At 42.1% G+C, this 27615-nt stretch overlaps 1 protein-coding gene across 5 annotated transcripts in view; it reads right to left on the bottom strand.

Moving 5' to 3' along the window:
• Nucleotides 1-27615, bottom strand: part of ZDHHC20 (zinc finger DHHC-type palmitoyltransferase 20) — a 78553-nt gene that overhangs the window by 18333 nt on the left and 32605 nt on the right. For all 5 annotated transcript variants that reach the window (XR_006172765.2, XR_010601027.1, XM_005304373.4 and 2 more), the window contains exons 2-7: nucleotides 27184-27210; nucleotides 17317-17411; nucleotides 12199-12319; nucleotides 10544-10613; nucleotides 6345-6377; nucleotides 3128-3248 (exon numbers count right to left, since the gene is read on the bottom strand). Coding sequence is in view for 3 of the 5 variants with exons in the window: in XM_005304373.4 (XP_005304430.1) it covers nucleotides 3128-3248; nucleotides 6345-6377; nucleotides 10544-10613; nucleotides 12199-12319; nucleotides 17317-17411; nucleotides 27184-27210 (467 nt within the window). In the remaining 2 variants the exon portion in view is untranslated. The remainder of the gene's footprint in view (nucleotides 1-3127; nucleotides 3249-6344; nucleotides 6378-10543; nucleotides 10614-12198; nucleotides 12320-17316; nucleotides 17412-27183; nucleotides 27211-27615) is intronic.

Raw genomic sequence — 27615 nt, 5'->3', positions numbered from 1 at the left:
TCCTGTTACTTCTATTCATCTTCCCCACAGAATATTTTCTTATCTCATTGTTCTCCTCATACTGCCCTCATCCCACACAGGCACTCTCATTTATAGGGATTTTCTAAACATCTAATAGCCTGAGGTCTCAACTAAAATGAAGAGCCCTATTGGCTAGTAGCAATGCCCATGTGAGAATCTAAACTCCTCCCATAGCCTTCCTCTCCCTGCCTGCAGCTGTTGCAAAAGGAGATTTGGGATTTCTACTACAATGTTGTCTCTAGATCTGCTCGAGGGCTCCATTTTTGTAGTGTCCAGATAATGTATGCTTGGTAAGTATGAAGTTTCCATTCCCCACTGGCTGTTGGAAGAAAAAAATAGCTCTGTTCCCCCACTTCAGCCTCAGAGCCTACTGGCTGTTGCAAGGGTGGTGCTGTTGCACTTATCCTATCTATGTACCTATATATGGTCTCATCACTTTAAAATCTAAGAACCCCTGTACCAGGCTTTGTTTTTGAATCCATCTTCTGCCTTTGCTCAGAGCTTTCCCAAGCTGCAGCAGAGTAAATTTCATCTGAAACTTGTCCATGTTGGGTCAGTGCTGTCTCAAAGGTCCCCAACAGGAACAGTGAAAACTAACAAGCCTAATCAATTTTCACTTTGCTTTGCGAATAAGTTACGAGCAGCTGCAGAGGCAATGAAGCTAACAGTCTTCAGACAGCGACACATCAGTTATACCTGGTTCATATCTGGAAGGCTTTCTTTACAACTACTGAGACTAGAATATTTTAAAGAAAACAAATCACACATAGCAATAAAGTCTTAGATTCTGCAGAAGTTGATGGCATTCATCTAGAAAAGCTTCCTACACACCACACGCAAGTGAATTTTGTAAGCCATGCTGATGAAGGTGCCACCACTGCTCTACAGAAGTCTTATTAAAATGGTCAACTATTTTAGTCTCATTATAATTTATTTTAGGTACATTAATTGCAGGAGTGTATAAGTGGCTTGAATATAGGTATAAAGTATAGTTTTACTTTGAAAAGTGATTGTAAGAAAGGCATTGAAAGAATTCAGGATTTTGTCTCTCAATGATTTCAATAACAAGTGTGTGCAAGTTTACAATTAAAAGATGTTTTTCCTACTGCAAGTCCAGCAACCTCATTTTGAAATTTGTCAAGATGGGTTCTTTCCACTCTTGAATATCAAAGTTCTGCATGGCAAATTAGACCCACACTCATAATCAAAAATGTTCTGTTGTTGATGCACTGAATCCTGCTCAATCTTTCTAAGTATGTTGGCTCTGCAGTGCTACCAGACATAAGAAGCATCACATACCTGTTTTAATCACTAAAGCAAACAGATATAATTGAATATACAAATGAAGCAGTACTGCTGAGTAAGATAAGACCACTTTTTTTTTTTTTTTTAAAACAGTCAATTATCAGAAACGACACATGCTTGCAGGGAATATTGAAGTCTAATGATTACATAAGAAGCTCTTAAGTTTCCTCTCTCCACTCAGAGAAGTCCTCTCCACTATTGTGTCTGATGGGCTTTGGAAGAGATTTTCTGTAAATAGGTGGTATTAAATAATGCTCATTATGGCCAAATGTCCAGACACAAGACTTCCATTGTAATAAGACTTATGAAGTGAGGTGACAAAGCAAATCAGTCCTCTTTCCTGCATGTCTGCTCCCCCACTGATCTGTAAAATACAGAGGGCCACATCCACATTGAGCCACGTTCACAAACAAATTAATGTTCAATCTTACTGAATATACACTATTGAATCTTTAGAGTTAGACCATTTAGTTTTGAGAAATTTGCCAAGGCAATGTTTTAATGAGGAAATTAGTAACATATCCGATTGAATACAATCATAGAGCCTGGTCCTGCAAAGCACTGACACTCAATTCCCACTGAGTTCTTTGGCTCTACACTGATGGGCCACAATGTAAAATTGATATATTATACTGAAAGGTAGCACTTCGTAGAATTGGGCGTACAGCCTGGATGACTACTAACACCATTTATACCATTTGTCTTTTTTAGACATTAAAAGAACAACTGTTTCAAGTGTAGCTACTCCGAATGTATCGTGTAGTCTTGTACAAAGAAAGAGATCCCTGATATAGCTACATCTTTAGGCTCCAAAAACTGTCATCCTTACAGCTCTGATGATAATTACTGTTTTGCACAGCTGCACAGATGGCAACTTGTGTTTAAGAGGCAGTCACAAGTTTTAAAAGTTGTGAAGAAGAGCCTTTCACTGATGACAATTCTTCCAATCAATTATTTTTCAGTAGCATTAGCTGAATTCTGAAAGTAACTACATCTAGTCCTATGTATCAGGAAGGACAGTAGGCACAATGCAAGGCTTTAATATTAGGAGAGGGAATGAAATAGAAGATACTCTATTGAGTCTGGAATGTGCACTTCTCTCTGGAAGAGAATTGGTATAAAATATAATGTATAAGGATGCTTCCACTGATAAGGCTCTATTCAAATGAATTTGTGTAATAGAGTATGTGCATATTCTCCATTTGAACACTGAAAACAGTTGCAGTGAAAGTAAACAGTATTAACACTGCACATACTTTGCATAACTTCTTATGATGCCCATGTCTGGTCAGTAAACGCTACTAACCTCAAATTGAAATTTGCCATTATAAGCACTCAGTATTAAAACCAAACAAATTCATAATGAATAGGCACATTTAGCGGTCTCTTCTGCTCGCAGAATATCCACAAGTAGATTTCTATTTCCTTGAATTTGTTATTCAAATCTGACAATATTTTCCATCATTTGTTTTACTCTGTTGCTTGGATTATAAGCAGCTCTCTGGAAGTATCCAACACACATATTTGAAAAATTGAGCTGTGCTATTCAATTTTGGGCATCAGAGAAGTTGCATTTTATTGTTTTTGAATTTCCACCCTCTCTACTCTCCCACAGTATTTGTCCAGCTCTACTCAATGTAGAACTTAATTCATTTAATTTCGGAAGGTTCTCTTGCTTCAGTCACCTCAAGTGATGCTGCTGTTGATGGTACTTATCCACAAAACAGACAAAAATGGATGACATGATGCTCTGATGTAGATTTCAGTAATGCATGCTAATTTAACAAAAAGCAAAACTTACTGTCCAAAACTTTATGAAGTACTGCAAGACCGTAGCGGCAACAAACAGACAGTACAATAAGGAGTATAATAAAAACAGGAGGAAGAATTTGTAGTTAGAAAATCCCACACAGTTATTCACCCTAAAAGAGAAAGAGAGAGAGATCACTATGGTATAAAGATTAATCAAACTGTTTTTGTGGGGCACCATTGTATGTGCATGATTTCAGCAGTCTGTCAATTGGGACAACGTTCCATCAATGAAGAAGTTAAGATTTAACATTTTAAAATCCCCTTTTTCAAGAATATTCCCTTAAGTCAGGTGATCTGGGCTCCTCCCATCACTCCTGCCACTGAAATAATTTTGCTGAACAAAGAGCAGTCTGATGACCAGCACCATTTCTGGCCAGATTTCTTATATAAAAATATGAAGTCTTGCCAGACATCAGAGACCTTGAGCCACTGGGGGCCTTTCCATTGACTTCAATGGGTGTCACGTTAGGCCTGAGAACATCTATTAATGTTTACCACAACTAGCAATATCTGCTGGGATGGCACGTCATGTGTAGGGGAATAAAAACTGCACGATATTCAATAGGGTCTACATGTCCAGGTTGCAATTCTACACCCTGAAATGAATCCTGCATGGAAAAAATATATATATATAGCAATACAGTAACTCCTTGCTTAACGTTGTAGTTATGTTCCTGAAAAAATGTGAGTTTAAGTGAAACGATGTTAAGCAAATCCAATTTCCCCATAAGAATTAATGTAAATAGGGGGGTTAGATTCCAGGGAATTTTTTTTCGCCAAACACACACACACACACACACACACACACACACACACACACACACACACACAGTATACGTTTTAAACAATTTAATACTGTACACAGCAATGATGATTGTGAAGCTTGGTTGAGGTGGTGAAGTCAGAGGGTGGGATATTTCCCAGGGAATGCCTGAGTGCTAAATGATGAACTAGCACTCAGCTGACCTCTCAAGTGTTATCACATTGTTGTTAATGTAGCCTCACACTCTACAATGCAGCACAAATAGAGGGAGGAGACACAATAGTCGCATGGCAGTGGCTGCAAACATTCCCTGCGGAAACTGAACATGATGATGAACCCACTCTATACACTAGAGCGCACCACTCCCTCCACTTTCCAAAGTGCCAGAGGGTGCATGCGTACGAGAGAGACAGACACGTGTGTGTGTGTGTGTGTGTGTGTGTGTGTGTGTGTGAGAGAGAGAGAGAGAGACACACACACACACACACACACACACACACACACACACACACACATCACCCCTTTAAGTACACTGACCCCACTCTAAGTACACTGCCTTTTTAAGTAGATCAGCAAACTCCCTTCCTCCTGAGCCATCGTGTCCCCCCTCTGCTCTGTGGAGTTGTGGTACAGGAGCAGGGGGCAGGAGAGGGGGACACCCTGACATCAGCACCCCACTTCCCCTCCACAGCAAGCAGGAGGCTCCCGGGAGCAGCTCCAAGGCAGAGGGCAGGAGCAGCACACGGCAGTTGGGGGAGGGACACTTGAACTACCTGATACAGTAACTCCTCACTTAAAGTCGTCCCAGTTAACGTTGTTACGTTGCTGATCATTTAGGGAACATGCTCATTTAAAGTTGTGTAATGCTCCCTTCTAACGTCATTTGGCAGCCGCCTGCTTTGTCTACTGCTTGCAGGAAGAGCAGCCCCTTGCAGCTAACTGGTGGGGGGTTGGAACCAGGGTGGACCGGCAGCCCCCTATCAGCTCCCCGCTCCCCTAAGTTCCCTGTGCAGCAGCTGCCTGCAGTTCAGCTGTGTCCCTCCCCCCACTGCCATGTGCTGTTCATGCCCTCTGCCTTGGAGCTGCTCCCCGAGACTCCTGCTTGCTTTGCCGGGGGGGAGGGAAGGAAGAGGGAGGCTAATGTCAGGGTGTCCCCCTCCCCTCTGCTCCCCGCTTACCCCATCTTCCATAGAGCACGGCTCAGGATGGAGGGAGCTTGCAGCTGTGGTCTCAGCAAGCTGATCTAATTAACAAGGCAGTGTACTTAAGGGAAATGCGCATATCTCCCTCCATTCCTGCTGCCTTGCAGAGTGAGAGAGTTAACCCTTGAGGGATCAGCTAATTGCTAGTTCATCATTTAGCAGTAAGGGAAATATCCCACCCTCTGACTCCTCCACCTCAACCAAGCTTCACAATCATCATCACTGTGTACCAGTATTAAATTGTGTGTGTGTGTGTGTGTGTGTGTGTGTGTGTGTGTGTGTGTGTGTGTGTGTGTGTGTGTGTGTCTTTTGTCTGGTGAAAAAAATTTCCCTGGAACCTAACCCCCTCATTTACATTAATTCTTATGGGGAAATTGGATTCGTTTAACATCGTTTCGCTTAAAGTTGCATTTTTCAGGAACATAACTACAACATTAAGTGAGGAGTTACTGTAGTTGATAATCTGCTGGGCGGCTGCAGCACAGGGTACTTAGGGGAGCTGCCGGCCCACTCTGGTTCCAAGCCCCAACCAGCTAGCTGCAACAGGCTACTTTTCCTGCAAGCAGCGGACAAAGCAGGTAGCTGCCAAACAACGTTATAAGGGAGCATTGCACAACTTTAAACGAGCATGTTCTCTAATAGATTAGCGACGTAACAACGAAATAACATTAACCGGGACAATGTTAAGTGAGGAGTTACTGTACCTGTTAGTGAGCTGATCAACTTGATATCTGGGAGTGAATTCATTTAAAAAGTGGGTATTCACCCACAAAAGCTCATGCTCCTATATGTCTGTTAGTCTATAAGGTGCCACAGGACTCTTTGCTGCTTTTACAGATCCAGACTAACACGGCTACCCCTCTGATACTTGACATTCATTTAAGAAGTTGATTTTCACAATTTAGTAAAATAGATTCTTATCTCTTGGCACATACAGTATTGAATTAAAACACAACAAAGCAGCATTTCAGCCTCTCTCATTTCTTTTAACATGATCAGTTCTGCTGTGAATCTATATATAAGTGCATATTTAGGTTTCTTAGCCCTACAATTCTGGCTTGCAATATACATTGCAATAAGCATTAGGAAATATGCTGCTCTCATTTATACATGTCTGAATTTGGAGAAATTCCATTAAAAATCAATGGAGTAATTACATGTTTACTTTGGTGTACGAGAGTGAAGAATTTGATCAATTGTTTCAATATTATTTATATTCATTTTAAAAAAAAAAAACATACCAAGGACAATGATGGTCCATTTTTAGTACACATCTGAAAAAGAAAAAGTCCATTTCCAATTAATTCAAATAAAAATTAAAAGTACAAAATACATTTACTTTCTAATTCAAATATTTGGTCTCAAACTTCCTAAAGCTGTGAAACAACTTTTTAAATACCCATTACTTCTACTTTTCAACCCCACCCCTTCAGGCAAAGGGCCCATATTATAGCTGTCAGACCTTCTGCCCAGGAGAAGTAGAAGATAGTACTCAAAAAAGCCCATTAATCAGAAAGAGGGGATATTATTGAACTGCATAAGGCACTCTCTGTCTCCATAGACCATAAGGTGCTGTTTTCACTGTACACCAACTCCATCTAATGAAGAGAGGGAAGAGCATCTTCGCAAGCTAACCTAGTGAGGAGGCTGGCTAACCTAGTGAGGAGGGCTTTAAACTAGGTTCGCCGGGGGAAGGAGACCAAAGTCTTGAGGTAAGTGGGAAATGGGATACGGGGAGGAAGCACGAGCAGGACAGCGTAAGAGGGGAGGACTCCTGTCTCAGACTGAGAAAGCGGGACAATCAGCGAGTTATCTTAAGTGCTTATACACAAATTCAAGAAGCCTGGGAAACAAGCAGGGAGAACTGGAAGTCCTGACACAGTCAAGGAACTTTGATGTGACTGGAATAACAGAGACTTGGTGGAATAAATCACATGACTGGAGTACTGTCATGGAGGGATATAAACTGTTCAGGAAGGACAGGCAGGGCAGAAAAGGTGGGGGAGTTGCATTGTACGTAAAAGAGCAGCATGACTGCTCGGAGCTCCGGTATGAAACTGCAGAAAAACTTGAGAGTCTCTGGATTAAGTTTAGAAGTGTGGCAACAAGGGTGATGTTGTGGTGGGAGTCTGCTATAGACCACCAGACCAGGGGGATGAGGTGGACGAGGCTTTCTTCAGGCAACTAACAGAAGTTACTAGATCGCAGGCCCTGGTTCTCATGGGAGACTTTAATCACTCTGATATCTGCTGGGAGACCAATACAGCAGTGCACAGACAATCCAGGAAGTTTTTGGAAAGTGTAGGGGACAATTTCCTGGTGCAAGTGCTGAAGCAACCAATTAGGGGCAGAGCTCTTCTTGACCTGCTGTTCACAACCAGAAAGAATTAGTAGGGGAAGCAAAAGTGGATGGGAACCAGGGAGGTAGTGACTATGAGATGGTCGAGTTCAGGATCCTGACACAAGGAAGAAAGGAGAGCAGCAAAATACGGACCCTGGACTTCAGAAAAGCAGACCGACTCCCTCAGGGAACTGATGGGCAGGATCCTCTGGGAGAATAACATTAGGGGCAAAGAAGTCCAGGAGAGCTGGCTGTATTTTAAAGAATCCTTGTTGAGGTTGCAGGAACAAACCATCCCGATGTATAGAAATAGTAAATATGGCAGGCGACCAGCTTGGCTTAACAGTGAAATCCTTGCTGATCTTAAACACAAAAAAGAAGTTTACAAGAAGTGGAAGATTAGACAAATGACCAGGGAGGAGTATAAAAATATTGCTCAGGCATGCAGGAGTGAAATCAGGAAGGCCAAATCACATTTGGAGTTGCAGCTAGCAAGAGATGTTAAGAGTAATAAGAAGGGTTTCTTCAGGTATGTTAGCAACAAGAAGAAATTCAAGGAAAGTGTGGGCCCCTTACTGAATGAAGGAGGCAACCTAATGACAGAGGATGTGGAAAAAGCTCATGTACTCAATGCTTTTTTTGTCTCTGTCTTCACGAACAAGGTCAGCTCCCAGACTGCTGCACTGGGCAGCAGGTGACCAGCCCTCTGTGGTTCAGGACTATTTAGAAAAGCTGGATGAGCACAAGTCCATGGGGCCGGATGCGCTGCATGTGATGTGATTGCAGAGCCATTGGCCAATATCTTTGAAAACTCATGGCGATCGGGGGAGGTCTCGGATCACTGGAAAAAGGCTAATGAAGTGCCCACCTTTAAAAAAGGGAAGGAGGAGGATCTGAGGAACTCCAGGCCAGTCAGCCTCACCTCAATCCCTGGAAAAATCATGGAGCAGGTCCTCAAGGAATCAATTCTGAAGCACTTAGAGGAGAGGAAAGTGATCAGGAACAGTCAGCATGGATTCACCAAGGGCAAGTCATGCCTGACTAACCTAATTGCCTTTAATGAGGAGATAACTGGGTCTGTGGATGAGGGGAAGGCAGTGGATGTGTTATTCCCTGACTTTAGCAAAGCTTTTGATATGGTCTCTCACAGTATTCTTGCCGGCAAGTTAAAGACATATGGACTACAAGATGGATAGAGAGCTGGCTAGATCATCGGGCTCAGTGAGTAGTGCTCAATGGCTCCATGTCTAGTTGGCAGCCGGTATCAAGCGGAGTGCCCCAAGGGTCAGTTTTGTTCAATATCTTCATTAATGATCTGGAGGATGGTGTTGACTGCATTCTCAGCAAGTTTGCAGACTACATTAACTGGGAGGAGTGGTAGATACGCCGGAGGGTAGGGATAGGATACAGAGGGACCTAGACAAATTAGAGGATTGGGCCAAAAGAAACCTGATGAGGTTCAACAAGGACAAGTGCAGAGTCCTGCACTTAGGACGGAAGAATCCTATGCACTGCTACAGACTAGGGATCAAATGGCTAGGCAGCAGTTCTGCAGAAAAGGACCCAGGGGTCACAGTGGACGAGAAGCTGGATATGAGTCAACAGTGTGCCCTTGTTGCCAAGAAGGCTAATGGCATTTTGGGCTGTATAAGTAGGGGCATTGCCAGCAGATTGAGGGACGTGATCGTTCCCCTCTATTCGACATTGGTGAGGCCTCATCTGGAGTACTGTGTCCAGTTTGGGGCCCTACGCTACAAGGAGGATGTGGAAAAATTGGAAAGAGTCCAGCGGAGGGCAACAAAAATGAATAGGGGGCTGGAACACATGACTTATGAGGAGAGGCTGAGGGAACTGGGATTGTTTAGTCTGCCGAAGAGAAGAATGAGGTGGGATTTGATAGCTGCTTTTAACTACCTGAAACGGGGTTCCAAAGAGGATGGATCTAGACTGTTCTCAGTGGTACCAGATGACAGAACAAGGAGTAATGGTCTCAAGTTGCAGCAGGGGAGATTTAGGTTGAATATTAGGAAAAACTATTTCACTAGGAGGGTGGTGAAGCACTGGAATGGGTTACGTAGGGAGGTGGTGGAATCTCCTTCCTTAGAGAGGTATTTAAGGTCAGGCTTGACACAGCCCTGGCTGGTATGATTTAGCTGGGAACTGGTCCTGCTTTGAGCAGTGGGTTGGACTAGATGACCTCCTGAGGTCCCTTCCATCCCTGATATTCTATGATTCAGCATTATCATTTGAGGAGGAAAAAATTCAACATTCAGAATTGATTTTAATAACCAGCATGCCTTACAGCTACTGTGGATAGTATGGGAAATATGGTAACCTGGCACTCAACTTAATCAATCTGATCAAAATGCTTGATAGAAAAATAACTTTGGGATAGAGAGGAGGAAAATGGAAAAATATATAATCGATAGTTCCAATGGTCTATATTCCATTTTCTCCCAACTTTAGTATAGCATGGCCAAAGGGTAGTAACTCCAGACAGACACATGCATTCATCACATTTCTTAATTAAATAGATCTACCCAAGCTCAGTCACTGAAATCTATTAATTTATTTCCCAGTCTTAAGTGGCTTGTAAGAACAGATTTTGCAGGTGGAGCAGAATGTGCTTGGTGGATAACACTAATACCTCTGAAGTTATGAAGACCTGTAATGCTACTGTAGCTCTCCCGAAACAAAGTTGTTACTACCACAGCATGCTTGTGCCTGACAGCTAGGGAAGCAAGGTAGGTTCCATGCACAGAAGTTTCTGTTGGCATATGTATCACAGTCCAGACCCACTTCACTCTCCAGTACTGATCCTTCAGACTGAACACATTTTACAAAGCTAGAAGCACATGTAGGACAAATCCTGCCCCATTCTCCATGGTGCAGAGGGCCCCATATGCAGAAGAACAGATGCAGTTCCAGCAGAGGGAAAGGCAGAGATCTGCACGTCTTACATGAAGCCCAGGCTCTGTGGGCTGGGAGAGGGACAGAGATAGTAGATCTACCATTATGCAGTTCCACTGGCAAGCAATAAAAATAAGGCACAAGTATTCAAGATGAGAATTTAAACAATAGATCATCACAGCTACTTACAGGTCACATGCAGAACAGTGGTGACAGCGGTCAGGCTTGATTAGTTGGCATCTATCACAATATCTGATTGCTATGTTCAAATTTTAAAAGTCAATCTGTTAAACAGGTCTTTGTAAAATTAAATTGCATACACACAGAAGTTTCCTATGTTCAAGAGACTGTTTCAAGGACATCTCCCCTCCCACTTCCATTCTGAATCGCATAAGATTGCTGTGGCAACTACAACAATTGCTTACAGAAAAATGTAACATGAAAGTATTTAATGTAGCAGTATCTGTTTCTACTGTAAGAAATGCTTTTTCAACTCTTCCTCTTCATTTAATCTGTTCCTCAGTCTCCCCTCCCCTGATCCTTCAACACATGCTTCCCTGCCACTTGGTTTCCTTCTCCTCTGGATATGCTACCCAGACACCAGGTCCTCTTCTCCCCATGTGCCTCTTGACATACTCCCCAAGCCTTAGTCCTCTCCTAGTCCTTGAGGGGGGCTCATATTTCTGTCCTATTCTGCTGATGTGATATCTAGCAGATGCAGTTAGACTGGCTACTACTCCTTCTCAGCAGTTGCTTTTAACAGGCCTCCAGACTTTTCTTGATAAAAAGATGGCACACCTGTAGAGGCAGCTATAAAGAAGGAGAAAAGCCACCACCACCAGGCAGCTCTGTGCTGACAACCAGCAAGTGCCCCACAGACCACCAATGGCCCAGAAACCATAGTTTGGGAATCACTTAAATGCAAAATGAATTTACTCAAGATAACCATTAACAAATCTCATGACTTACTATTAAGTGATAAGAGAGACAAGGTGAGTGAGGTATATTTTTTATTGGACCAACTTATATTGGTAAAAGACACAACAGAAGTTGATCCAATAAAAGATATTACCTCACCTACCTTCGTCTCTCTAATATCCTGGGACTGACATGGCTACAACCACACTGTATATTAAATGGTATAATATTTGTAACTTCTATTAAAAAGAACCATAGGTCTTGGGAGTAATCAATAACACCACTAGTTTTAGAGTAGTAATGCAGTTATAGAAATCTAGCTATATTGTATTTAGGCATCAGAGAAAGTCATTTAACAGTCTCTCGTGATATTTTCAGAGAAATTACAATAGTATTACTTAAAAATAGTGAAGGTAAAGACAGAAATAGCTGAATGATCATAAACATAATGATTAAACAGCTCTGTCCTGAGAGTTATAGCTGATATTGGAAGAAGAATTTACTGGCATTTTAGCTTCCATAGCCTCAATTCTGACACTGTAGTGAAAGTAAATTCAAGCCTTAAATGTTCATACTTAGAGGACCAAAGCAATAATTGGGATTAAATAGAAATGAATATAAAAATCTCAGCCTTCCAACTCTGTTCCTTTAGTCTATGTAAGATTATTATAAGCAGAGCGCAAGATAAATATTTTCACGCTGAATTTATTTTGCAAAACAGGATCTTTTTTGAGAAAACTGTTCTATTTATTGGCTGCTTGTAGAGATCCACAGACAAAAAAGAACTCTGGCATCTCATGGGGAAATATGAAGTCATGGCCTTTTGCAGAAATTATTTAGCAGACGGTTCACACAGCAACATCAAAATAAATCTCATGAATTGGACTAGGAGCTTTTGGACTACTGGACTTGTCTGCATGCCTCACCCCTTGATGCTGTTGTGGTATAGATAGGTAAGTCTTTAGCAGCTCTTCTCAAAATGTCCTGCTGGGATTCTGGTCTCTCTTCTCTTTCATATTGTTCTTTATCAGATTTTGATAAGCAGAACTGCAAGAGGGGGACAGAAGAATAGTTTTTAACTGTATGACCAATCAAGGTTTATGTTAAGAGAGAACGGTTTGAATACTTTACCCCTAAAGAAGCAGCAATATCTGCCTATCATCTTACCAAACAGAGGAGAAAAAGTAGATAGGAGGTACAGCAAGAATTTGTCCCCCACACATTCTGAAATTACATGATTGATCCTTTGTAATAAAACTTTAAAATGCTAAATTTAAAGGAACGGTCTTTGTCCTAGTTCCCACCACTCGATTTCCCTTTGTGATACAAGATTACAAGATGAAGACTTGTACTCAGTGGCGTTTTCTGAAGGTGCAAACTTCCCTTGAAACCATGAGTCTAAACCCTGTCCCAGAGGTGCTTGGGGATCCCAGGAGTTCAGAGGGCTCTGCAATAACAGAGGGGGGAGGGATAGCTCAGTGGTTTGAGCATTGGCCTGCTAAACCCAGGGTTGTGAGTTCAATCCTTGAGGGGGCCATTTAGGGAACTGGGGCAAAAATCTGTCTGAGCTCCCAACAGGAATCCCTGAAGGTGCCCTTTCCTTTCTATATGCACTACTCAGTGTCTCCACACCTACTCCAGTGAGGAAAAGATGCAAACTGGATTAAGGGTGTATCATTTTAACCATGTTGTACTTCTTGATTAGTTCATGTGGGTTTTTCTTGGGCCCTGTAATGTCCCCTTCTTTTGGAATTCACCAGAGTCTAAGTGGTTGGGGAGGGAGTAATAATAGGGACAAGTGAAGAAATGGTACCTCTCCTACTACAGGAAGAGTAGGAGAGATTGCTGTTGCCTCCCCATGTTACTTCTTAAATCCAGAAGGCTGAAGATTCAACCCACATCCCTCAGTAGTCAGGCAAGATTCCACTGCTGTATGCAGTATTGCCAGCTCCAATTTTTTAAAAGTCATAAAATGTCAGTTTCCAAAAATTATGAAATTGGCTTCAAATCATGAATTTAAAAAAGAATAAATATATCTGTATTCTTTTTATTTGCCTTTGGGGGCATCAGGGTGCACTTGGGTCCTGTTTTAAAGCTTTTCTCCACAACCACAAGGGCTAGAAACTTATTTTTTTAAAAATAAAGGCAGATTCTCACATAATTATTTGCCTACAGGAGACAGGGCTTTAAGTAAAATATCAAATATTGTGAGAGTTGGCAACACTGTATGAGTACGAGGAGTGCCGTTGTACACTTTTGCTGCTGCCTCTCAGGAGGCCTTGTCAAGCTAGGAGAAGTCTGCTTGGTGTCTTCAACCCCGGGCCAGAGAAGTGGGCAATTAACTAGGAGAGTAAAACTAGCCTTAAAACACTACTTAACAGACACAGCTAAACAAGGCACAGAAAAAACCCTAAACCTCTAAAATCGGGTGGTTTTAATTTTTTTTAAAGTTGTCCTGTAACGATAAATTGTCTAACAAACGTTCAATTTCCCCAAAAAGTTATGTTTACATTATTATGTCTATTGAATATTAATGGGGTCACAAGTCTACCCTCTCCTTGGGCAACAGATGCAAATGTTCAAAGGGATGAAAGTTATCGATCAACAAAACAATTGTGACAAAGTTTTAGCAGCTCTTAATGTAAACAGTAACAAAGAGCCCCTTTGTTTCCTTCCTCTCTTTCTGGGATCTCACATAATGTTGATTGTTCTTCCTTATTATAAAATGTGCAGGGATTACACTTGCACAACAACAGGTGTGAAATCTTTTTTTAGTATATTAGTAAAATCACAGGATGCCACTCATTTTACAAGAATGGGTACTTAAAATAATAAGATTACGTGAAAATGTATACATTTATGTTTTAAAACAATTGGAAAAAATTAAGTGTGAACAGTTTAGAGACAATACTATATTCTTCCCTGGTGCCTGAACGGAGATGACAGACAGAGATTGTGGGAGAAGAGTGCTCAAAGGAGGAACATGGCTTTTGGATAAGCTCATATGTAGAAATTTTCCAATTCAGACCTGATTTTATCAACATTTAAAATGGCCACACTCTTTTTAACTCTCTGTTACTCACTGAAAGTTGAAGCCTTGCTGCAGCTTTTATTACAGGTTATAAATAGATGTTGGCAGACAGAAGTATCCAAGCAAGCACCAAAATAATTATTAAATACACTGATGCTTAAGCTAAGTTCATGTGGCTCTACAAATCTTGGAGCAGCTGACTGGTTGAGATAACTGTTGGATCTGCCAAGTGTTTTGTCATTATCATACAGAACAGGCGCCAATTAAACCAGTCATATGATTTGAAGGCCAGCCTCTGCAGTGAATTTATAACTTAAAAATATTCAGTACTACTTCCTTTGCTCAGCTAACCAGCAGAACCCTCTTCAGCTTCCTCTCCGACTCTACTATAGATTTCTGTGACACTTTATAGATACATATTATAGAACTACAGTGTCTGCTTTTTCACTGCACGTATGTTTTCACCTGTACAAATTTGCTTCGGGCTAAATGCTGGCATTGAGAGAGTCATCCCTGCCAAAAATAGAATAAAAAAATTTCTGTTTAGCCAGCTTTAAAGTTACAGGAAATAGAGGGACAACTTCAATTGTAGTTTTGATATTAAGCCTATAGATCAATTGACTTACAGGAAATAAATAAAAGCCATCAGATTATAGGTTAATTCACCTAATAGATTCCTTAGAGAGATGATTATATTACAATTATCTCTGTCAATAAAGCTAGCACTTTTTATGTCCGTCTTTAGAGATTTCTTTCTATATTGATTTAACAGTGCTCGCCACGCCTTGAGCTTCTAAACAGACTTATCACTGAGCATTACAGTCCTCTTAATGTTACGAATATTTATTGTAACCTATCCTTATCCAAAGAAACGTCACTGAGAGAGTTCAAATAAGGGTGTATAATGAAAATACATACAGATTGAGTCACTGAGCTTGTTATGTCTTAACTTATATTTAGTTTTGGCAGAATTGATTTTAATTTTCTTATAATTTTGACAGATAATATTGATGTTTATTTTTAAGCATTTTTAAATTTTTACTGATGTAAATTTTCACAGTTGCACAAAATTATTGGTTTTAAGCATTTTTTAAAAATCAATTTACATTTTCACAGTTGTGGGAAACTAGGGGCGGCGTCAGACAGTAATTAATGATACACTGATAGAGAGGATGGGAGCTTGGTGGGTGGCCTACTGGTTAGTGCATCTGACATACAATCCCTTGTCTCTTTGTTGGGAGAGTGGAGTACTGGTGCCTGATTCCTGACCCCAGGTCAAGAGAGTAGGGGCCTTCCCCCTCTGTCTGGGACTTTTCTTTTAAGTGGGCCATAGTTAGGGTTACCATCCGTCCGGGTTTCCCCGGACATATCCGGGTTTTTCAGTGTTAAATGGCCGTCCGGGGGGGATTTCTAATCAAGTAGAAATGTCCGGGATTTCCCCCTTCCCCTTGTGCGGCGCGGCTGATTGGACGCCTGGCCTGATTGAAAGCCGCTCGCAGCCACTAGGGCCTCTAGCAGCCAGAGTCCCTCCCCCTCCCCCGCTCCCTCTTCCCCCACAGAACAGCGGGGCTGTGTTTAATTCCACATGGAGCCTGCATTTCTCCCTCTGCCGGGTGAGCAGGGCAGGCGGCGGGTGTGTGTGTGTGTGTGTGTGTGTGTGTGTGTGTGTGTGTGTGTGTGTGTGTGTGTAGAGGCTGCAGGGGCGGGGGGGGTGCAGAGGCTGCAGGGCGAGTGGGGAGCAGGGGGCACAGAGGCTGCAGGGGTAGGGGGGTGCAGAGGCTGCAGGGTGAGGAGGAGCAGGGCAGGCAAGGGCATAGGGGCTGCGGGGCGAGTGGGGAGCAGGGAAGCACTTAGCAACCCCCAACCAAGATCAGAGCGGAAGGGAGGAGGGGGTATGCAGGGTGCTCAGAGGAGGGGGCAGAGACTTTGGGGAAGGGGTTGGAATGGGGGCGGAGAAGGGGTGGGGTTGGGGCGGGGCCGGGGAAGGCGCGGAGTTGGGGCGGGGGCGGGACCGGGGCCCCGTGGAGTGTCCTCTTTTTTAAATGTTTGAATATGGTAACCCTAGCCATAGTAGGGGGACCTGGCCCCTTCCTCTCCACCGGGTCCCAGCCCAGAGCCCTTTTGGGAAGCTCGGAGCTGGTAAGACATCTCCCACCTGTTCATGCTTGATGCATGTATGTATGTATCCTCAATATATGTTTCACTCTATATGCATCCGAAGAAGTGGGTTGTAGCCCACGAAAGCTTATGCTCTAATAAATTTGTTAGTCTCTAAGGTGCCACAAGTACTCCTGTTCTTTTTGAGGATACAGACTAACACGGCTGCTACCCTGAATCCTCCACATTGCACATGCTCAACAGGCCTATAGGGACGGAGTTGCCTGGGCCTAGTATAGCCTTTTAACCCCTTCGGGCCCAGTGTGGGGTTTGTATATACCGCATTGTACAGGCATTGGGATTCAAAAAGTTAAAGCTTTATAAACAAATTGTCAATGTCACGTGTCAAAATACACAAAGTAAATATCATTCAATCAACCTCTTAAGTAGCATTTTACTTCCTTTTCCTATCTGTACATTTTGATTAATTGATGGAAATATTTTTAGTCAGATTGTGTGTGTATGGTGAAATCAATGTTTACCAACATTTACCCATAAAAACGAATCCTTCCAAGTCTACTTATATTTTATTTATTCTAAACACCAAACTGAAGTTATTGCTTAGCAAAACATTGCAGTGTCATATATACTCGCATACCTTATTACTTGAACATATACACCTGAATGTCAAACTTGTGACTACTTAGAAACAAGCATTCAATCTGAAAAAATTTCATTAGGTTACAATGATTTTCAAAGTAATTTAATTATTTACATTCACGATCTGGCAGCATGCTATTTATTTCAGTTAATGGGAACAGAGAAAATGAATTACATTGTACTTTAAACAAGTATCACTGCTGAAAACAGTTCAATGGTATAATAAGTGTTGGCATTTTTCCATCATTAAATTTACCTCATCGGAGGGGGAAGCAGGAGATGTAAAAATCGTCTTCCAATAGGACCATACAAACATGACAAATGACAGATGAAAAACCACAAGGTAGACAACTGCAATAAAAATAAATACAATAAGATTTCAGTGAGTATATCTGAACTAGAACTAGAACATAAAAATGCAATGGTTTGGGGTATAGATAAGTTATTTCTCTTCTGCAAGCCAGTAAGATAAATTGCACTGAAACACACTGGATAATTAGGAATACTAGCACATCTGAGTGGGCTTAGCCCTATAAAGAAGTTATCTAAATCCACTTGATAGCCCACCAGATATGATGAGTACTACTTCATCCTCAGAATGAATCATTTAATAGGCTACTAAAATAATGATTATCAAAATCTTGTCATGAAGCAATTTCCCCACTTATACTCCCACTTTTTTTACAACTGAATGAGCCTCATTATGACAGCAGCAACCCACAACTTTAGAAACATACCTTCATTCCCACGTACCCACCCTCAGGAAAATTAAAATAAAGTGTCTGATGTCTGGAATAGCAAAATAAAAAAGCTGGAAGTATACATTTAAATTATCTTGACAGACAGGCCACATATATTTCAGTTGGTTCAATTACTAAATTCAGTCCACGTACAGTACAATATATTGTCAGCAAATGAAGTAAATGATACCAGCACACCGAAAACACTCAAGTTAATGTAAAATTTGGGTTATGCAATAGATATACACCTCTATCTCGATATAACGCTGTCCTCAGGAGCCAAAAAAAATCTTACTGCGTTATAGGTGAAACCGTGTTATATCAAACTTGCTTTGATCCACCGGAGTGCGCAGTCCTGCACCCCCGGAGCACTGCTTTACCGCATTATATCCGAATTTGTGTTATATCGGGTCGCGTTATATCAAGGTAGAGGTGTATCTTATAAAGTCTAAGCATTGCACTAAAAAAATTTTACATGCCAGTATTATAACTATATTTTATTACTAGTAGGTGTTGGAAAGGGGTTGTAAATAATATTAAAATGTAAATGTGCCTGTACTGTAATTCAAACAAGGTAAACATTAATCACATTTGGATTTTGCTGTAGTATTTAATATACTAGGCTCCCACTCTGATTCCATCTTGGAAAAGCTATTCTTTATACTTATAATAAAGGGTTGGGGACTAGATAATGGGAATTCTTGATGTAACATCTTATTTCTGTATGAACATTTGTGATAGTGAGAACTTCTGCCTTTCTGATTATTTTTTGTCTGTATAACTCTTGGTGCCTTCTCTGCCTCCACCTGCCAAATAAAAAGGAATATTTGTAACTAAACTGTAGACTCAGCACTGTCACAGCCATAGTGGAAAGTAGGATCTGCTGGCCTTGAACACAAAATGGACTCCATTTCTTTTAATGGTGCTGACCTAAGGAAAAGGTGTAGCTAATTTCAAGATATGTTATGATATGTTTATGATTAGTTAACTGTGTCAGGGAGACTCATGAGAACTGGATGACCCAACTTCTCCTTAGGGTTGCAAAATAAAGTATTTCTAGGCTCTCTTCTGGATTAAAGGGAAGCATCAGCACTGCAGACAACTCGTGGTCAGGTTCCTGAAAGAATTGGATATAATTTCATGTGCAAAAGCAGAAGCAGAACCCTTGTGTCAGAAGATGAGAGATTTGTTCTCTGGTGTTAATATACCACAGGGCAATATCAAAATCATTTAATGGGAGCTATCACCTCTAGCATTTAGCATGAAGCAGACACACATATAGACCACAGCCATTCTTGGTGGGAATTAAATCAGAGATTTATAAATGGATTCGTGGTACTGGAAAAAGAGAATCCATTTGGTGATTTGAAGCCATCACAGGAGATTGAGCAAGTGCTTAAAATGGCATGATGAATATAGCACCACAGTTTATGGTGCTTGGGTTAATGCTGGTGGCCAGGGCTGAACAAAGTCATGATATCCAAGACTAGTTTGACCAGTTTCTACTTCTCTGTAACATCTTGTGAAGAACATTTATCTAGATCAGTGGTCATCAACCGGTCGACTGCGATCGACTGGTCGATCCTAGAGGATCTCTCAGTTGATCGCAATCTCCGGCAGCGCAGCAGGGCTGCCGCTAAGATAGGCTCCCTGCCTATCCCGGCCCCATGCTGCTCCTGGAAGCGGCCAGCATGCCCCATGGCCAGGGGTCTCCCTCTGTACGCTGCTCCTGCCTGCAAGCACCACTCCCGCAGCTCCCATTGGCCAGGAACGGGGAGCTATGGCCAATGGGAGCTGCAGGAGCGGTGCTTGCAGAGAGGGGCAGCGTCCAGAACCACGTGCTGCCCCCGCCCCCAGCGGCATGTTGGCCCCTTCCGGGAGCAGCATGGGGCCAGGGTAGGCAGGGAGCCTGCCTTAGCAGCAGCCACGCCACACCACCAACTAGGAGCTGCTGGAGGTTAAGTGCAGCTCGGCGGGAGGCCGCACCCCAACCCCTAGCCCTGAGCCAGCACCCTGAATCCCCTCCTACACCCCAAACCCCATGCCCCAGCCCTTCCCCCCCTCCCAGAGCCAGCACCCTATACCCCAACACTCTGCCCCAGCCCAGGGCCCCCTCCTGCACCAAATTCCCTCCCAGGGCTTGCACCTCTCACCCTCTCCCGCACCCCATCCCCCTTCCCTAGACTCAGCCCAGAGCCCCCTCCCACACAGCGAACTCCTCATCCCCAGCCCAAACCCCTACCCCAGCCCAGTGAAAGTGAGTGAGGGTCAGGGAGAGTGAGTGACGGAGAGAGGAGGAATGGAGTGAGTGGGGCAGGGCTTTGCAGAAGGGGCGGGGCAGAGCCTGGGTTGCCCTTAAATACAAAGTGATCTTGGGCATAAAAAGGTTGGCGATCACTGTTCTAGATAGATGAAGACAGAATTCATTGTATGCTGATGTGTGGCATCTTGTGGAAATGGAAAATAATTGGCCACTGATTAGATGTCAAAATTTAGTACTGTGCTATTTTAAATGCAATACCAATGAATAACACTAAATTAACACAGCTAACAGCAGTAAGATAACAGCATCTGATTAGAACAGTGGTCCCAAAACTGTGGGGCGAAGGAATATTTGGGAGGAGTGCGCAGCACAGCCAGCCCCCACGGGGGGGCTGGGACGAAGCACCACCGAGCCCCACTCTGCCCCCAGCTCTGGCCCCAGCCCCCAGTGGGGCACAGATAGAGTCCATTATGGGTAAGGGGGGGCATGACATAAAAATTTGGAGACCACTGGATTAGAGTGAGGCGATTCAGGATCTGGCCCGAGGTGGGAGCTGAGAATACAACGAAACAGGAAAAGAGGGGTCTCCCTTTAAACTGCTGACATGTTTATACCATAAGGAGAATGCACTGATACATTCAGCTTCTTGCTAGGCTAACTTTAACAGTTCTTAGGTCTGCATGTCATATGTTTTAAGAATGGAGATCTACACAGGCAACGTCACTGAGGATGTAAGAATACCTGAAGATGAATGTAGAGCTTATACAATGCAAACTGGTCAGACACCCTTACTGGATAATGGAAGAAAAATGACTGGACCTTCCTTCCTGACAAAAACTGTCCCTAGAAATTGAAGAAGCCATTAGAAATCAGGCGAGCAACAAACTTGACGTGTGGACCTGGGGACAGTTAGCAATGCTTCTCCAGTGCAGCACATGACCTACGCCTCGTACCAGAAGTAAACAGGAACCACTGACTGTTGGTATGATGCAGAAAGACTCCAAAAGGCTTTTACAAACAGGGAGAAAGACCAACCTTAAGGACCTATATGAGCAAAGCAAGTAAGCTAACTCAAGACTGTAGCCTAAGTTGTTCCAGCATATCCATCTAGTCAAAGAAATCAAAGTACTGAATCATCAAGCTGCTGTGACTCAAGCAGCATCAAGGCAAGATATCCTCTAACTGATTTTGAGCACCACGTACACTCCTTTCTAAGAAGATACACGAACTACTTTAACCCAAATTAAGCTAAGAGACAGAGAAACCAAGGAGTGGTCCAGCTTGTCAGTCTCCCATTGAATTCCCTTCCCCAGCAGATGAAATTAGGCTGAAGTAATGTTAACAGCAGCAAAACTGCAGCCATGAGGAAAGAGACAGTTATTTGGCTTCATTGCTCTTCACCAGCCTAAATCCTATTCCATCTCCCAAGAGGCACATTTCCAATCTAAACAGCGTTGGAAGATACTGGAACACAATTAGCAGGCGTGTCAATGCCACCTAAATCCTGAAATTGTCACTCCCACAGGCATTCCATTTACTATATTCATACCTTACTATGCAAGAGTCTTAAAACTAGCCACTATGAACAGCTACTCCCACCTACTTTTGAGATTAAACAGCTGTATGGCGTCAGGCAGCAAACTTCTTAAAATGAGGAAGTAACATCAAACATTTATGTCATCTTCCCTTCCAAGAAGGGGGAAGCTTGACCTACTTGCTATGCTGATAGAGAAATAAACATTTAAAGAAGCTATATTTAATGTTTCAAGGATGGCATGAAGTAGACAGTAAGCTTGCGGCACTTCCACCTGCTCCAAACAATGCACACACACACACACACTGGATAGGACCACACTTAACTCCCAAAGGGGGAGAGAGGGTATGTTGTTGTGCACAACATGAACCTTAACTTAAGCTTCCTCATGCACTTAGCTGTTCCTAGGGTTTTTCCTAATAGGGAACTTCTGCCACTGCCCCTACCTCCCTTGCCTTAGGCTTTGTCTATGTTGGCAAATGAACGACAAAACTTTTGTCGTTCAGAGGTGTTTAAAAAAAACCACACACCCCGAAAGACAAAAGTTTTGTCGAGGAAAAGGGCCAGTGTGAACAGTGCCACTCCCGCTGACAAAGCTACTGCTGATTGTTGGGGGTGGAAGTTTTTTGTCAGCAGGAGAGCGCTCTCCTGCCAACAAACAGCGGCTACACTAAGCGCCTTTTAATGGCACAGCTGTAGCGGCACAGCCGTGTCGCTAAAAGCTGTGTAGTGTAGACATAGCTTTAGAGAGAGATTAGAATGATTTTAACACTCATGGAATAGAGCTAGCGGGACTCAAGTGACATAGCAGTCAGCAAAAATAACTTTATATTCGTATGCAGAGCCCTAAAAACTGCCTCCATATGACATGAATGCTTATTTCTTTATGAAATGTCCCAGGGTACTAGCACTATACAGAACAAATAAGATGGGGTCTTCTCTAAAAAGCTTCATGTCTAAGTTTAGACATAATAGGAGGCATGATAAAAACAGTAAGGTGGGTTGGGGAAGGAGGACAAAAGTAAATTTAAGATTACAATGGAGGTGGCTGGGTAAATCAGTGCAACGGGGTGAGAAGAATGGAATAGTTAGAACCAGAAAGAGGAAGTGATGGATGCACGAGGGCAAGGCACAACTAAACTGTCTTAGCAGTAGGGAGTTAACTAAAACATAGAAGATTACACTTAAAATGCAAATTCTTTGAGGGTCGGAGGCCTCTCTAGCGCACACACACAGGCCCTAAGCCCTTATTGGGGCTAGGTGCTACTGCAATGCAAATAAGCAACCACAGATGGTAGTACAGACAGTAGGTAGTGGCAATAAAGGCATACATTTGTGGCTGTGCTAGCAATACTTAGCAGAAAGAGAAAGCGGTCTAGACTTCTTGCAAAAGTGATGAAATCAGGAAGACAACACCAAGCTGGGAGGGGTTATAAGCATTTTGGAGGACAGGATTAGAATTCAAAACGGTCTTTATAAATCGGAGAACATCTAAAATCAACAAGATGAAATTCAATAAAGACAAGTGCAAAGTAGTACACCTAAAAAGGAAAAATCAAATTTACAAATACAAAATGGAGAATAACTGGCTAGGCAGCAACGAAGGATCGGAGTGAGAGGGTATAGTGACTCACAAACTGAATATGAGTCATCAGTGCAGTGCTGTTATATAAAAAGGCAAACATCATTCTGGGCTGTAGTAACAGGCGTGTCTTGGGTAAGACATGGGAGGTAACTGTTCCACTCTATTCGGCACTGGTGAGGTCTCAGCTGGAGTACTGTGTCCAGTTTTTGGCACCACACTTTAAGAAAGATACAGACAAATTGCAGAGTCTCCAGAGGAGAGCAACAAAAAATGATGATAGGTTTAGAAAACCTGATTTATGAGAAGAGGTTGAAAGAACTGGACTAGTTTATTCCAGAGAAGAAGATGGGGAGAGGGAGGAGAGGGAGAGGTTTGGGGAGAGGAAACAGGACCTGATAAGAGTCTTCAAATATGTTAAGGGCTGTTATAAAGAGGACGGTGGTCAGTTGTTCTCCATGTCCACTGAAGGTATGACAAGAAGTAATGGCCTTAATCTGCAGCAAGGGAGATTTAGGTTAGATATTAGGAAAAATGTTTTAACTATAAGGATAGGTAAGCACTGGTACAGGTTACCTAGGGAGGTTGTGGAATCCCCATCACGGGGAGGTTTTTAAGAACAGGCTAGACAAGCAGCTGTCAAGGATGGTCTAGGTTTACCTAATCCTTTCTCAGTGCAGGGGGCTGAGCTAGATTACCTCTTGAGGTCCTTGCCAGCCCTACAAGTCTATGATTTCTATGTCATACAGGACTGGAAGCTGAAGGTCAGCCCTCTACAGCTATACTCTTCAAGAGGAACAGGAGTCTTGAGTGTCCTGCCCAGACAGGTCCAGCTGCTACTGTACGCCATGCAGGAGGAAGTCCCTGGGATCAGGGTCCTGTCCTTTGGAGGTTGGCCCAATGCTGAACAGGCCCCTGCCTCTCTATCCTGCCTCACTCACGTGCTGTCGTTACTGCTGCTGTTGGGAAAGGGATTCTGCATGCAGGCGCCTCTTGGGGTAAAGATGGGGTGGGGTGGAAGACCCCAGATTCAGCAACTTCCCTTCTAGACTCCACTCAACCTGCAAAGGCAGTAGCAGCAGGACTCATTGAGGGCAACCCTTCAAAGATCCTTGTGCTGGCTCCAAGTATAAATATGCATTAGCTGGTTTCCTATTAAGATCTGCTTATTTTCTTATAAGTACAAACCAGATGAAGGAAAGGAAAGAACAAATAAAATAAAATAACCCCAGCACCAACTAGCAGGGAAAGTCATTTCACAGTTCTAACATAATCGGAGATCATAACCATAAAGTCTAACTTTGTTTGAAGTGTAAGAAAAATCTGTAAATTTAACAGCATTTTAACTGCAGTCAACTAAAGGGATTGGCAGAGTTACTTCTGCTGTCTTCACTGAACAAATGTAAGTTGGCAGACTAAGTGGTCTAGTGACACTGAACTGACAAGTGGAAGGGGAATGTATTCAGGGCCCCTGCTCAGACTTTGTTCATTAATTAAACAGGTGCTGGCAGTACTGCACAGGAAGTAGCTGAATGCTTAGAAGAAGAGAAGGTCTTGCATCACTCAGTAGTGCTGGGCTTTTGAGGGATCTATATCAAATCTTCTTCAGCTGAAGGAAGGGTTACACTGATGAGAGGTTCAAGACTGACAGAATGAAGTCTACAGAAAACCCTACAGAATTCCCACTGCACCAAACAAAACAAAAATGCACTTACCACTTACATTTAGTATGTTTTCTAACAACCTGTCTTATAGAATCAAAACATGTGGGAGAACAGAGGCCCAATTTGTATCTGATTAATAAAAAAAACATTTTCTTAAACTCTTGTGATAATCTTCAGATAGAGAAAGCAACTTTGGGAAACTGGATTAGACATGCACACCCAGAGACACTCATGACACCACACCACTCTAGATTTCCTCGTGTGGTTACCATTAGAGTCTTGCATGTGTATAGGCTTAGGGTCTACTGGTTTTTATGTGGTTGTATACCAGATTCAAAACAATTCACATGTTTAAAATAAGCCAAATTAGGGGAGAAAATACACATATCAAACAAGAGATAGATCAGTCACGTAGTTCTATGTACATATTGTTAAATTAAATAGAAAATTATAATTAAGGACTGCTGTAATAGGATTTAAACATAATACACTTGAAATGTGAGGCAGAAATTTATCTGCAAGGATATGGGCTCGTGGTTTAAAAATCACAGGAATCTATTGATACCACCTTGGCTTCTAGAGGGTTTATTTTTCTACTGATGCAACAAACCACCACCACCACCACCTGACTACAAGAGCTATAAAATTAAAGTAAAGGAGATTTTCTATTTCATATCAACACCTAAATGTGAATTTTTCCTGCAAGTCAGACTCGTTCTGTATTTCTTTAAAAAAAAAAAAGTAGGGATATTAAAAACAAGTAAGGTTTCCCCTCTACTGGTGCTTTTTTTTTTTTTTTTTGGTATAACCTGTAAAAATATGTTCAACTATAGGAAAAGGATCCTCAGTGATCTGAGGATCAGGTCTTAAATATCTAGATTTCCTGGGCCTATAGGTACAAACTACATTAGATTCTATTCAGCTCTTCATTCTTCAGAATTAATAGTTTCCTCCTGGGCTTTTCTATTATGCTAATCACTACAGTATCAGAGTACTTCACAAAGGTATTTGCACAATGGCCCTGTGAGGTGAGGAGGTATTATCATCCCCATTTTACAGATGGTAAACCAAGGCATAGAAGGACTAGAGGTAAAAAGGATTCATTAATTTTGTATGTCCAATTGAAATGCCTAGAACCTGGTATTTTACAGTGCTTGGCATTATACAGGATTTTATATGTTCAAAGCACAGCCCCTATTGACCTCAGTAGCAGCTGAGTGCGCTCAGCTCCTCTGCATATCAGATTGCAGGGTCTCAAGTTAGGCTCCCAGAAAATGAGGACCACACGATTAGTGACCACCTGTGAAAAGTTTGGTTGAAGTGTCTTGTCCAACATCTCATAGGAACTCCGTGGCAGAAGCAGGGATAAAATCTAATTACCCAAGGCAGCATTCAGCTGCTTTAACCGTGAGACCATACTCCCCTACCTCATTCACTACCCACTTTTTAATTTCTGCAACAAATGAGGCAGGAGTCCTACAAACAAGTCTGCTTCCCTACCCAACCCTGATTGAGCCCCAGAGTAGCTCCATCCTATGAAATGAATGAGACAGGGGTCTCATAGAAAAAAATAGCACGTAATCATGTAACTAAAGACTGTATTGTAATGTATGCAAATAAGGGGGCTGAATTAAGGCTGCACGGGCAAGTTTAATTCTGGCATCTCCTAACTTTGCAACCTTAATAATGTTTTCTCAACATAGTTTTTTCTAGTTATTTCAGTGTAATACAAAACATATACACAACAAATGTGGTCAGAACCATCACTATGATAACTCCAGAATTTCAATAACCATATGACTGATGCGGATACAGACTAACACGGCTGCTACTCTGAAACCTGTCATATGACTGATTTTATTCTGCAATGGACATAGCCATAGCACTATCAATAGTATGGTTACCACAACAATTAATACACTTTAAAAACAAGGGGGAAAACCAGAGAGATAAAAGAGACCCACATAACACACATTAAGTGTTATACAGAAAACATGATGTGGGTCTGATTCCCCCCCGCCCCCAAACCAACCACTTGTTTTGAAAGATCTGCATAATTAAGTCATGCTTCCATTGCTCACAGGTAATATGATCATCCTAAGCTTGTGGCACTAAAAGCTTGATAGATCCAGCCTCCCTATGTTTTCCCTCTATGTACCCATCTGCTCACTCTCTCTAGAGAGTTACATAAAATCATACAAAATTGCATTGTTAAGTAGGTGTAAATTATACATCAGAAACACACTGTACATTTATATTAAGGAGACAAGAAGTAGGCAACTTTCCTATTTATAAAACTTTCAATTTATTTATGGAGGATGAGTAATACACGTTTCCTACCTTTTTCTCCAGTTGAGGTAATCGTAACTAGGAAAAAAGAAAGACAGAAAAGGTTAAATATATCTATATTGTGTTTTAAAGATCAAAGCATGTTACAAATGTTAACGGAGCCTCCATAACTCTGTGAGGTAAACACTCATTAAACTTCTCCTCTAGATTCCCACAGTCTCAAAAGTCAGTGACAGGGCTACAAACAGCCAGGAGCCCCAGCTCCCTGCTCTAGCCAAATAAGCATGCTGCTCTTCACAAGCATTAATCCATATATTTAATTAGATCATAATTTAACAATTAAACATGTTGCCATGAGCACCTACTTTCTTAGGTTGTACACACACCCAAACAGCTTATTTACTGCCTACAGAGATTTCAGAAAAGCTTAAATGAATAAAACCCTTCAATTGGCAGATACAGAGGGAAGTTTAAATAATTGCA

The sequence above is a fragment of the Chrysemys picta genome, chromosome 1 (assembly GCF_011386835.1).
Source record: "Chrysemys picta bellii isolate R12L10 chromosome 1, ASM1138683v2, whole genome shotgun sequence".
NCBI classification, from domain to species: domain Eukaryota; kingdom Metazoa; phylum Chordata; order Testudines; family Emydidae; genus Chrysemys; species Chrysemys picta.
This window is presented reverse-complemented; position numbering and strand designations above follow the sequence as displayed.